The sequence below is a fragment of the Carassius auratus genome, chromosome 15 (assembly GCF_003368295.1).
Source record: "Carassius auratus strain Wakin chromosome 15, ASM336829v1, whole genome shotgun sequence".
In the NCBI taxonomy this organism is placed as follows: Eukaryota; Metazoa; Chordata; class Actinopteri; order Cypriniformes; family Cyprinidae; genus Carassius; species Carassius auratus.
The window spans coordinates 11,033,287-11,046,204 of NC_039257.1; the positions used below are offsets into that span (position 1 = coordinate 11,033,287).

At 37.9% G+C, this 12,918-nt stretch overlaps 1 protein-coding gene across 1 annotated transcript in view; it reads right to left on the minus strand.

Moving 5' to 3' along the window:
• The window catches only part of LOC113115083 (glutamate receptor ionotropic, kainate 4-like), a 297,646-nt gene that overhangs the window by 45,049 nt on the left and 239,679 nt on the right, over positions 1-12,918 (minus strand). The window contains exons 9-11 of the mRNA XM_026282354.1: positions 9,950-10,111; positions 6,672-6,824; positions 6,191-6,295 (exon numbers count right to left, since the gene is read on the minus strand). Of these exons, the coding sequence (XP_026138139.1) occupies positions 6,191-6,295; positions 6,672-6,824; positions 9,950-10,111 (420 nt within the window). The remainder of the gene's footprint in view (positions 1-6,190; positions 6,296-6,671; positions 6,825-9,949; positions 10,112-12,918) is intronic.

Genomic DNA, 12,918 nt, shown 5'->3' on the forward strand with positions numbered 1-12,918 from the left:
TCTTGAATATCCAATTGCAGCATTTACATTTCAGTTTTGACATTGAAACCGGAATTTTTTTTATACATATCTGGATTATCACATACAATAAATGATTTATGTATCAATAAAAATAGTAAAATTAAATATTTAACAAAGTGCTGCAACTATATGCTGTAAAATCATAGAAGACTAATTTGCTATGGATTCCTTCATGGAGATTTTCTTATGAGTTTTTATAATAAGGCTTTTCAATTCATGAGTAAAATAAGGTCTGTGGTAAAACATAAGTTGAAGATACTTGGACATATTGTCCAATAACATAAACTACACACACTCACACCCCCACCATTCTTATGTAGTTAGTAATTACAAATATACACAGTTTATGTTTTTTCTTTTTAGTATGGGCGTGTGTAATTTACATTGTAGGGCAAAGCATCATGAAATTAAATTTACCACAGCCCTAGTTTTACCCATAAATTGAAAAACTGCATTATAAAAACCCATCAGAAAAAGAGATCCCATGGTGATTTATTGTTACGCATTGTTACGTGATTTATACCCATTCACTAAATAGTGAATTTACTTGGCTAAATAATTGAACAAACTCCAAACTTTAAACCTAGCAGGCAAAATACCCGCTTTTATAAAAGCTCAAATAAATCTGGTATGACTGACTGTAATAACTGCATCTGTATTTTTCAGGCTGCATGAGCACTCTGATTTCGACAGCAGTGCTTTTACATTTGAAATGCTGTCAGTCACACACACAGGCGTTTCATTATTGACCATTTGTTGCAAAGTCCTTTCTTTTTGAAAGCTTTACCGATCATTATACAGAGAAGCCAAGCTTCCAGGTGGGACAAAGCAAAAATACATTGACTGAAAGTCCAACGTCCAATAATGATTAAAGCCTTTTGTCCAATGAACATTGATCCATCTTTGCTCCATTAAAACAAGTGTTCAGATACAAGCCACAGATTCCCACTGATGCACAACTTCAAAAAGGGTTTTATAGGCCATGCAAACCTTTACATCTATAGATATATTCATGTAAAAAAAAAACATGCTTGACTTTTATTCACTAAAATACTGAAATAGCTCACAGCGAGAGAACCATACCACAATATATAAATCAATAAATAGAGCAATTTAATGATAGATAGAACTAACAAAAGAAAGACAGAAAGAACAACAGACAATGAAAGAATAAACAATAGATAGACCAAAGAAAGACAGAATGATTGATAGACAGACAGATAGATAGATAGATAGATAGATAGATAGATAGATAGAGAGAAAGAGAGAGAGAGAGAATGACAGATATAATGATAGATGAAACGAAGAACCTTCACATAGTCTTGGAAACTGATAATTAAATCAGATCTCTTAAAACTGCAGTCAGTAACTTTTGACGCTCTAGCGGTTAATAAACAGAACTGCTTGCATCTTGTGGAAGAACATCGTAGCCGGATCTACTTCTCTCTGTTTATGTCTATGAAGAATCACAAAGGTACTGGGTTACTCCGCCCCGTTACCCCTGAAGCAATCTAAAATAGTCCGAATATAAACACTTATTATAGGTGCACCTTAGTGATTCAGGACAAGCTAAAAAACACGGTTTGGAAAATGGATTCATGGTGTACTCACTTATTATATACATTTTTCTACATTTTGAACACAAACAAAGTTACGGACCGCAGCTCTGATTGGTTGTTTCTTACCGGGAGCGGATGAATTTCTGCAAATGGCAATAGGACCACTGGGAGGAGCCAGAGGAGCTTGATTTTTTCACAGATTATCTGTCTCATATTCTACTGTCAGGACATAATGACAGGTTTAACAAATGTGTAAAAATATATATTTTTACAAAAGTTACCTACTGGAGCTTTAATTAAAAAAATGTTGTGAGGTGTTATTGCCCAAATCACTGAAACATTAATTTTGGAATATTTTTTTAAACCCAGAAGCATATGACCTTAAGTCCATGCGCCTAAACTTCTTCAAATACGTCTTGGAGAGTGTTGGCAGTGTGTAAAATAATCAGCGAAGTGTTGAAATGTTACATGCTCTCATTAGCCACTGGCACATGGATAGGACTGGCATTCTGCTAGAACCACGCTTGGTTTAAAGACACCTGCACAAAAAGCACTGCAGCCATCTTGTCATCCCAACTGGGTTTGATATACATCTTTCGAGATGAAAGGGATGTGAAATTGAAGTACTGGTTGAGTGTGGTACAATTCACCTATGTGAGATGCTTGCCAGTGAAATTCAATTTAGAAGTGCCAATAGTGTGTGCTGGTCCGCCTCATATGCCCACCTCCCTCTCCTCCCTCCATACCAGCTTCCAGAAGGGAAGCGTATGTACACATGTATGCTGCGTTAGATCGGCTCTGCCAACTGATCCAGGACATGATGGATAAATCTAGACTTGACACTGCTCTCAGAGCTGTACCACTTTCCATCTCGCTCTCCGCCACAACGTTTCATCTTTTTTGTTTGTCCAGCGTCTCTGGAAAGATTCATGGATTCCCAGTAGGTAGAGTGTTGATGTAGCCTCCGAAACAGCTACGAGCCTCAAGCATCTGTCAGGTTGTGATGTGGAAAATGAAAGCATGTGCGTTCGTGGATGTGTGCATGTGTGCACATGTCTTTGTATAAAGCCTGGCAGCTTCACTCAAGACTTGTTGCCAAGGCATTCGTATAGCTCTAATAGCTGCTAATCTGAGACAGAGCATTCAGAAGCATTCTGCTTTAAATATCTCAGGATATTGACAGCATAAATCACACACATAAACAAACGCAAAACTGTCTCAGGATGTTAGCAGGCACTTTTCATTTATATACATTAGCACAGTGTTTCCCAACCTTTTTCAGATTCCCACAGCTCCTTCAGTAACACTCAAGAGCCAATAACAGAACCAGAAATGTTCATTTTAGCCTGTATTATGCTGTATAGAATTTATTAAAATTAAAATGGAGGCTGCTAGAGAAACTCTAAAAGCATAGTTCAAAGCAAAATTGAGGTTATGAGTTTGAGGCATTTGATGGGGCTTCTTTTCTTAAAGCGATAGTACACCTTAAAATTAACATTTCGTGAAATTATCCTAGACTCACATCATTCCAAACCTGAAGGACTTGTTTTTTCTTCTGTGGCACATAATAGAAGATATTTTGAAGATTTCTCTATGTTTTTGTCCATACAATTGAAGTCAACAATTACCAAAACATTCCAAACATTTTTTTTTTTATCGTATTTTCTGTTCTGCAGAAGAATGAAAGCTATACTGGTTGGGGGTAAATTAATACGTTTTTAAAAATGAAATAAATTAAAACATAATTCATTTTTTTAATTATTGAAAATTTTGGACAATACTAATATATTTTAAAATCTTTCATTTTGGATTTATAGGATTGAAGTAAAATAATTTCAAATACCTGGCTATTGTTTATGCTTGGATTAGCATACTAGCATACTACTATTATTATTCATGCAGTGAATTTAATACTCACAGTACATAACTTTTGCCAAAATATGCAATACACAAACAGAACACACACTGCACAAAAACTGTATCCCATACTGCAATACAATCAACTTGACCTTCCAGTGATGGATGAATAAAAAATAATATCAGTCATTTGCAGTCATTTTCTTTTACCAAACTGCTCAAATTAAAGGCATTTTCAACATTTTCAAATGTAAATTTTATATATGTGTTACAAATAAAGTCACTGACAGATTTTTCAAAATATCATCTTCTATATTCCACAGAATAAAGTAAGTCACACAGGCTTGGAATGACATGATGATGCAATGCAAATAATGGCAGAGTTTTTAGGTGAACTATCCCTTGGCACCACTGCATTAAATATGCACATAGTATTGTACTGCTGCATAATACAAAGTGTAACACACTTTACAAAAACTGTATGAAGTGTAAACTATGCAGAACACCAGTATTCCATCCAAACACATCCGCTGTATTTTTCACACTCATACTCATTAAATGAAAATAGCCTCTGCGTGGATTTTTGGGTGATTGTCTATCATTAAGGGAACGAGACACTGTGAGCTCTGCCTCAATGCTCAGTTTTTCACAACAAGAAGTGCGCAACAAATACAGAAAATGATGCGCAGAGGGGAGTGACGTTAGGACAGCGAGGTGACATTCGCATGAACTTTGCTGTCCAGCTGGACCACACAGCAGCGCTGAAAGGGCCGGGCCAGGGAAGCGACAGATGCATTACATCAAATTGAGACAGCGGATATTACTCTCTAGAAAAACAGTGATGTCTTTGTGAAACTAATAAGGTTGGGTACGAACACCAGCTGCCAGTCCGATCTCTGCTGTTATGACTGGAATAGTGAACAAAGTGGCCTTCGACTGTCCCATCTGTCCATCACGAATCACAGAGCTCGCCGTACAGCAGCAGTTGACAGAGAAAGTTGACAGTGTTTCGAAAGGTTAAAAGAGCAATAAAAAAGTATATATGAGTGACACAAGGTGACGGTCACAAAGGCTGTAGAAATACGGTGTCACTCAGAAACCAGGCTGCTGTTAGACAGCGCTACCCTTCTGCTCTCTCTCTCGCCGTCATAAACAGAAACAGCCAACGCTAACAACAGTCAGCTGTCAACTCGGTTTATCCTAAATGGCTGTTTTAAATTGGAAAGCGCTCATACTCTGTTGTTGGACACAGCTTGGGGCAAAACAAGAAAACTCTCTAAACTTCAGAGGTGCAGCTGTGTGAAAATGGATGCAAATTTTTTTCCTATGACAACACTATGAGTAATTTTTTATTCTAAGATTGATTCTATTACTCAAAAAAGAACAAAAGAACAGAACACTGCCACAATGCTCTCACACTATTTTAGTAGTGGAAAAACAATGCTTTGAACCTCTTGGTCTGTATCAGGTAGTCCTTCAGGGAAAGGGCCTGGCTTCAGTCTTTTAAGTTGATTCTTTCGTAGCTGTCCTTTGTGAATACAAAAGTGTTGTATGTTTCCATCTTTCATAATAAGAAATGTCCCAAAAATAACCCCAAAATGTCATGAGAGTCTCATCAGATGGAGTGCAGCATAAATACAGTTTTACATAAATTAAATTAAGTGGTATGTGCACATCCATAAAACAACAACAACAACAACATAAAAATAAAAAACTACTTTTGATAAATGTTTAAAAACCAAAAGAATAGCACATTGTCACAGTGATCTCAAACTCTATTTAAGAAGTGGACAAACAACATTTAGAGCCTAAATAAGCAGTAGTTCTTCAGAACTCAACGGGCAAGCAAATTCTTGAAATTCTTGAAAGATTTAGTTTCTCTTTAAAACACAAATTTAAATATTTTTTATGCAACCCTGGGAAATTTGCATCTTTTTAATGAGATTACAATTCCACAAAAACTTTAAAGCTTGTTTATATAGTTTCAAGAAGTTGCTTGATGCGAGAAAACCAATGAAGTTCATTCCTGCATCATTAAATAACATTTAAGCTTCCATTTACCATAACTGATGTGCGATGATCAACATTTATATGCAAATAAAAGCCTAAATTAAACCTGTCCATCATGTAAACCAATCATTTGTCTTCAGATGACCTGGATTAAACTTCTAAATTCACATGAGTTCATTTACAATCTCAGTCAAAGTTTTGGTGGAATGGACTTTCAAAGGAATCTCTTAAGTTTCATTAAAAGTATCTTCATTTGTGTTTAGAATATAAACAAAAGTCATACAGGTTTGGAACAACATGAGGGTCATTTTAGTTTTTGGGTGAACTGTCTGTTTAAATTTCCAAACATACTCGGTTTCTGTTTACTAATAGCAGATGGCACACCTGCGAGAGACCCGCTTCATGTCGCAAGAACAATTCAATCTACATCCAAACCTGCCAATAAAAATCACAGGAGCATGAAAGTGCTAATTAACAATAATTCCATCACACTCCGTCTAGCCGTCTCCCTGGACTCTATGAAAATCAGAGTTTCCTTCCTACACGTTTACGATCAAGCTTTCTGATTGAGGACTGGGGAAAAAAAACAATGTGCTTTTAGAGGATTTCTCCACCTTTACATCACATCCGTGTGACCGCGGCCAGAAAATCTCATTGTGTTCCTGGCAGACAGAAGCGTAAACACAGATAATGGCGAGTTTTACCTCTGGCTTGATAGGATCATGTGGGGAGAGTTACTTTACCTGCCTTAGGCCATCCCTGCTGTTCTGCATGATCCGGAGGGCATAGTTCGAGCGCTGGCCTTTGCTGTTGAACTCGATGCGGCCTGTTAGACCTTCCAACTCTACCTATCCGGAGAGAGAGAGACATCATGTTAACGCCTGGGGGTATCATGCGATCCCAGCCACAAAAGTCTTCAGTGCTATATCGATTTATAGAGCTACGTGGACGGCAGAGCTCCTCACATGAAGCGTTCGCACAATGCAGGAAGCAGCTATAGATCGGCGTATGTCATGCATAGGATGATGCAGTAATGACAAGCTGATGTTAGTTAATCTTTAATGACACAATGTCTCGGTTTCACTGATTCTGCTGAAGGCTGCAGTTCTGACCAGGGTTTGTGGGCTGCAGTGGTACAGAGAGCAAAAACTAAATGATGAATGAGCCTGCAACGGCAGCAGGTGAGATGACTGGCAGCTCGTGGGCTCTCCCTGCGGTTCTTACCATCCTCAGGTAGTTCATCAGACTTGTGCCGTGCTCCCAGATCTTAGAGGACTTGCAGGAGAGCTGAGTGGCTCCTACGTTCTGGCTACGGTTCAGCTCCTGCACGGCTGCCACCACCGTGTGTACCGCATCAAACAGCAGCGCTGACGAAAGCTGAAACACACACACATAAGAGTAAACACACCGACCTAGTGAACAGAAAGCAGTACAATCCAACTATAGGCTGGTAAGCCGAGTGAGATACACACTTCATGGCCAAAAGTATGCTGACAAGCTTTTGATTAGTGATTTTAGGTATTCAGGCGTAGAAATAAATATGCATTTGGCGGATGATTTTATCCATAGGGATTTACTGGCAAAAAAGTATAGCTGTATATTCCCTGTAAATAAAACATGAATGCACTAGAAAATACATCGGAAATACATTAGACCATGAAGCTGTATTTAATTAAATTGTATTTTATAAAAGTCCTTAATATTTACTCTAAAACCATTGGGGTCGCTAAGATTTTAGCTTAGATTGGGGTCGCTGCCTTGGAATTATAAGGTTCTATCTGCATTCTGAGCCATTTGGAGATATTGAGCTTGATTTATTAGAGATACATTTATTTGATCAATTTATTTCTCAGCCTTTTTTATTCTAATATGGGGACCTACCTCATTGGGGGCATGCATAATGGTTTTTATACTGTACAAAAGTATATTTTACATCAGCCATACACCGAAACCTAGCCCTCACAGAAAACTTTTTTTTTTCTGCATTTTAACAAAAAAAAATAAACAAAAATAAAAACCTTTTACCTAATTTTTATCAAAAGAGGGACATCTCCAAAAGAGATTTTGCCAGGTTTAGCTAACTTTTGGGTACAAATTTGTCCTTAAAATATGTTAAGTAGTTACACACACACACACACACACACACACAAAATAATTTCCACCTCCTTGACCTCACTGATGCTCTTATTTGAATGGGAGTAAATTCCTGCATCGATGTTTTAATATCTACTACAAAGAATTCTGAAGGGTGAAAAACGTATAAATGCCTGCGGTGGTGAAATTAAATGCTCAAAAAAAGCACATGGATTTGGGTGTTTGGTTGTCTGCATGCATTTGGCCATTCAGACATTTCATCGTTGATCGTTGTGATACAACCACCACTTCCTTTGCCCCCTCAGCCCCCTGGAACTGAATTACTGACCACTTTAATTATATCAGATGGCGTGTTAATGCACTCCAGCAAAGGCTGTGGAGTTTCCTTTCCCCTCTGACATCCATTATGGTCCTAAAGCTTTCTGTAATGAGGATATGTTATGCTGCATTATGGAACAGCACAGCAGCTTAGAGGAGGTGGAGATGTGTGTTTATGTGTCGTGAGGAAAGATTGAATGTGTGACTAAAATAGCAGTCTGTGTATATTTGGTTGACTACGTTTCTCTCCTTTCTGTAGAAAAAAACGAAAACAGTGTAACTATTCTGGTCAGACGCAGGGAATGGTCCTGGATGCTCTCATTAGGCGAATGCAGAATGACAATGTTTGCGCGCTGCTGACTGAGGCAGATATGCAGGTTCGCTGGTTAATCTCTGCGCAGACTAGCCAGTCTAGTCTTTGGCTAATTAAGTCCAGGGCCTAAATATCTGTTTGGTTAGTGTCTTCCCTATCAAACACATTAGACCAAGCTAGTTTTTGAGGCTTGCATTTCTAGGCCAGTGTGTAACACAGAGTTGAGTCTCGCTGTGGGGTTTAGACTTGTTCTCTCTCTCATCTGTCTGCCAGACTACAAACCATCTTCTGATTAATTAAAAATTAGACCTAATTAAATGAGAAGTGCAACCAGGGTTAGTTTCTTAAAGCAGTAGGCATTTATTTTTCCTAAAGTCTTCAAAAGTCCATTCAGCTTTAATTAGAGTACAAACATTTTAAATGAATTATTTGGACTAACTTGCATATATCAGATAAAGAAATGTTACCGATCGATCTTTGATCATTTTTTTTCTTTATTAGCTTGCCTGGATGTTTGATGGAGTACAAACTGGGACTGAGATCAGGAATAATACATTATACAGATGTTTTCATTTCCAATGTGACGGAAATAACTGTGCTGACGTGAACATGCAGGGTGTGTGTATTCCTCAGGGTGAATATGTGACTGTGTGATGAATTATACAGCCATAGCCTCTGCATCAAGGTAAGCAAGAGGACATGGGTAGTAGGCTGTTCCAAATTAATTAACAAAGCATCCTTGAGTTATAAATAAATGACTTATTTCATAATATGTACTAGACATAAACTTAAAAAGAGACAATTTTTAATGGAAAGCTTTCCCAAAAACGTAAATTTTGTAATTATTTATTCACCCTTGTGTTGTTTCACAAGTTGCTCTTTTACATAAAATGAAAGTGAATTTATGATTTCAAGCTCCAAAATGATCAAAAATATTATAAGTGTAACCCACAGTGAACATATGGCTACTTTTAATGGTTTTATGATGTTTTTGTTTTTTGGAGTTCATAAGGACAAGCACAGTCTACTTTCATGATAATAAATTGGCTGCTTGGACATTCTACTTAACATCTTTTGTGTTTCATGAAAGAACGAAAAGTAACTGATTTCATAAAAATATTATGAATTACTCATTCTCATGTACTTTGAAAACTGTAAGTACTTCGGAACATCTTCGTAACACAAATTAGGGTATTTTCGATGAAATCTGAGAGCTTTCTGACTCTGCATAGAAAGCAACACAACTGAAAAATTCAAGGCCCACAAAGGTAGTAAGAAAAATCGTTAACATAGTCCATGTGACATCAGTTGTTCAGCAGTAATGTTATGAAGCTACAAGAATACTTTTTGCATCGTGGTACTCCTGTGAACATGCAGTGAGAAGAAATTGTTTAATAAAGTAGTGATTTTTGTTTTCTTTGTTCAAAAAGTATTCTCATAGCTTCATTAAATTAAGGTTGAACCACTGATGTCACATGGACTATTTTAACGATGTCCTTACTACCTTTCTGGGCCGTGAACGTTTCAGTTGCATTGGTGTCTATGGAGGGACAGAAAGATTTCTGATTTCATCAAAAATATCTTAATTTGTGTTCTGAAGATGAACAAGGGTCTTAGGTTTGGAACAACATGAGGGTGAGTCATTAATGATATCATTTTCATTTGTGGGTGAACTATAATAATTTTTCGATTTAATTCTGAAAGTGGAGTTATCCTTTAACACTGATTTAATCATATATATACAAAACATCTTTAACTAAGAGTTTCTCAGCCTTACTGGTGTTCCTGCAAAAGGAGCATGATCACAGTTCTCCTGCCAGGATCGATTGAGGCTGAGGACGAAGTCCTCAAAGAAAGGATGTGTCCTGTTGAAGACTGAAAACCCGACGATGTTGACTCGTTGATCAGCTAAATCGTCCAATCGTAGCAGAGAAAATTCCTGCAAGGGAAGAGAAAACATTCAAGTTAATTCACCAAATATGAGTGCTTCTTATCAAGCTGCTAAACTCAGGTCTCTTGTCGAATCTAAACAACCTAATGATTCCCATAGGAAGTAAAACAATATAGTCAGGCTCATTAACAAGCACTTGAGGTAATTCTGCCAATTCCTGGGCCACGTAATTCAATTCAGCAAAAGTTAATGCTTAGAAGAGCAAATCCCAGGAGGTGCACTTTTGAGATTGTGTGAAAGCAGGTAAAAAAAGGTCCGCAGTGTTGTCAGTCTGCGTCCCGGGACGTGCAGTACATCAGCTGAAGGTTAATAGAGATGTCCCATGAAATTCCTGCTGACACTATTAAAGTCTATGACTCTGTCACCATCACTGGCTCAGGGGACACTGATGATGTGAAGAGGAAGAGAAGTCATAGTGCTGGACCCACGACTCCAGAAAAGAGAAGAAATGATGAGAAGAGACAGAATGAACAGACTATGACAGAGGAGAAGAGACTAGATTAGATGAGACAGGATCAACTGAAACTAGATGAAAGTAATGAGAAAAGATGAGATGAGACTAAACGAGAAGAGAGAATACGAGACAAGATGAGGAGAGAAGAGACAAGAAGAGATGAGACAAGAAAAGAGAAGATATGATGAGAAGAGACGGAATGGACTAAAACTCTTCTCAGAGAAGAAATAAGAAATAAGAGAAGAACTGGATGAAAAATAATGAAATAAAATGAGACAACACTACATAAGACGAGACCGGATAAATTGAGACCAAATGACAGTGAAGAAGAGGAGACTAGATGATAAATAATGAAATAAAATGAGACAACACTACACAAGAAGAGAAAGATGAACTGAGACCAGATTACAATGAAGAAGAGAGAAGAATATATATGGGAAGAGATGAGATGTGATGATACTAGATGAGACAAGACTGAATGAACAGAGACTAGATCACACAGAAGACTATAAAGAAGACTGGATAAACAGACTAGATGACAAAGAAGAAGAGATGAGACTAAATGGGAAGATCTGAAATTAAATGAGATGATATGAGATAAGATGAGACAGAATGAACTGAGACTACATAGAGAAAAGAAGACTAAAAGAGAAAATATGAGATGAGACTAGATGAGAAAAAAATGAAAGAACTGAGACTAGATTACAAAGAAGAGAGGAGACTAGATGGGAAGATCTGAGATTAAATGAATGGAGACTAGATGAGATGAGACATAATAAACAGACTAGATGACAGGAAAAGGAGGACTAAAAGGTCTGAGACATTATAAAAAAAGATGAAGTGAGACTAGACAACAAAGAAGAAAAGAGGAGAGTACAAGGGAAGAGATGAGACGAGACTAGAAAAGATGAAACTAGATGACAAGAGAAGAAGAGAAATTCTGAGATGAAAGAAGACTGCATGAGAGAAGACAGAATGAACAGACTAAGACAGAGAAGAGACTAGATAAGATGAGACAATATCAACTGAAACTAGATGACATTAATGATAAAAGATGAGATGAGACTAAATGAGAAGAGAGAATAAACGGACTAGACATCAGAGAAGACGAGAAGAGGAAAACAGATGACACTAGATGAGAAAAGACAAGAAGGGTGGCTAGAAGATAAAGAAAAGGAAACAGCATGAGATGAGAAGAGACAAGAAGAGAAGACGTGTTAGAACGAGATGAGAGACACCATAAGATTCGTGAGTTGAGACCAGAACAGACATGATGAGATTTACCATAGAGAGAAGTCAAAAAGACTTTATGAGAACACACAGGATTACCTGAGAGTAGAAGAGAACGAGATGAGATGAGACTAAATGAGAAAAAAAGAAGAGGAAGCATGTTGAAGCCGTGTGTGAAGGAGGGGCAAGGGAAGGTGAGCAAATGATCCAAACACACACAATAGCAAATCCCCAGCCTTACACGAGGTAGCATGCTGTAAGACTGAAGCCCCTCAGATCAAAGACAACACAATCTTGTCCTCTCATTACAAACACAAAGCCAGATGAGGACAGCCACCCGGGCCATGGGCAGAGCACACCGCATAGGATTAAAGCCTCTGCCGAGAGGACAGGAGGAAAAGGAGGGGAGGGCAGTGTCATGGGAGAGCAGAGACAAAAATGCACTGCAGAGCTTCAAGAGACAGTTTGTTTCAGAGGAAACCCGAGGGATAGAGACCGCCGAATCTTCTTGTAGATAACAGAAGCTCCTCTTTTCTTATTTTAGAGGTGGAGCGGCCTTTCTGATTCACTAAAGAATGGCCATGTCAGCTTTTGATTTGATTAAAGGCCGTCTCCTGATCAGATAACAACACAATGCTGCGAAACAATGTTGAAATATGCTCAAATGATACTGGAGAGAGACACAAGGCTGATTCCATTCTATAACAACAAAATCATGCTGCAAAATGTGTTAATATAGAACCTCCAGCACTTTAAAACTCTCACACTCACTGTGAAGCGTCAAACTTTAAACTTAATTAAAAAGAGCGAATAATAAAACACTTTTCATTAGCAAGCCATTTCTGAGACATTAGAAGCCGCAAGCTACAATCTGTTGCTGGCATAAACCAAAAAACATCAGAGTAATGCCGCTGACAATCCATAATGCTGTTTATTGTATGGCTTTGCAAATGAACCTTTACTGTAAATGGACTCATATTGATTAGCTTATAAGAGTGTGTGAACAATTGACCCTTCCTCCATCTGCACTCCCTGCTGTAGTCTGACAAGCCCGACGGGAACGGACCTGTAATTACTCTCCGAGCGCATGTTAATACTTCATTAAAACAGA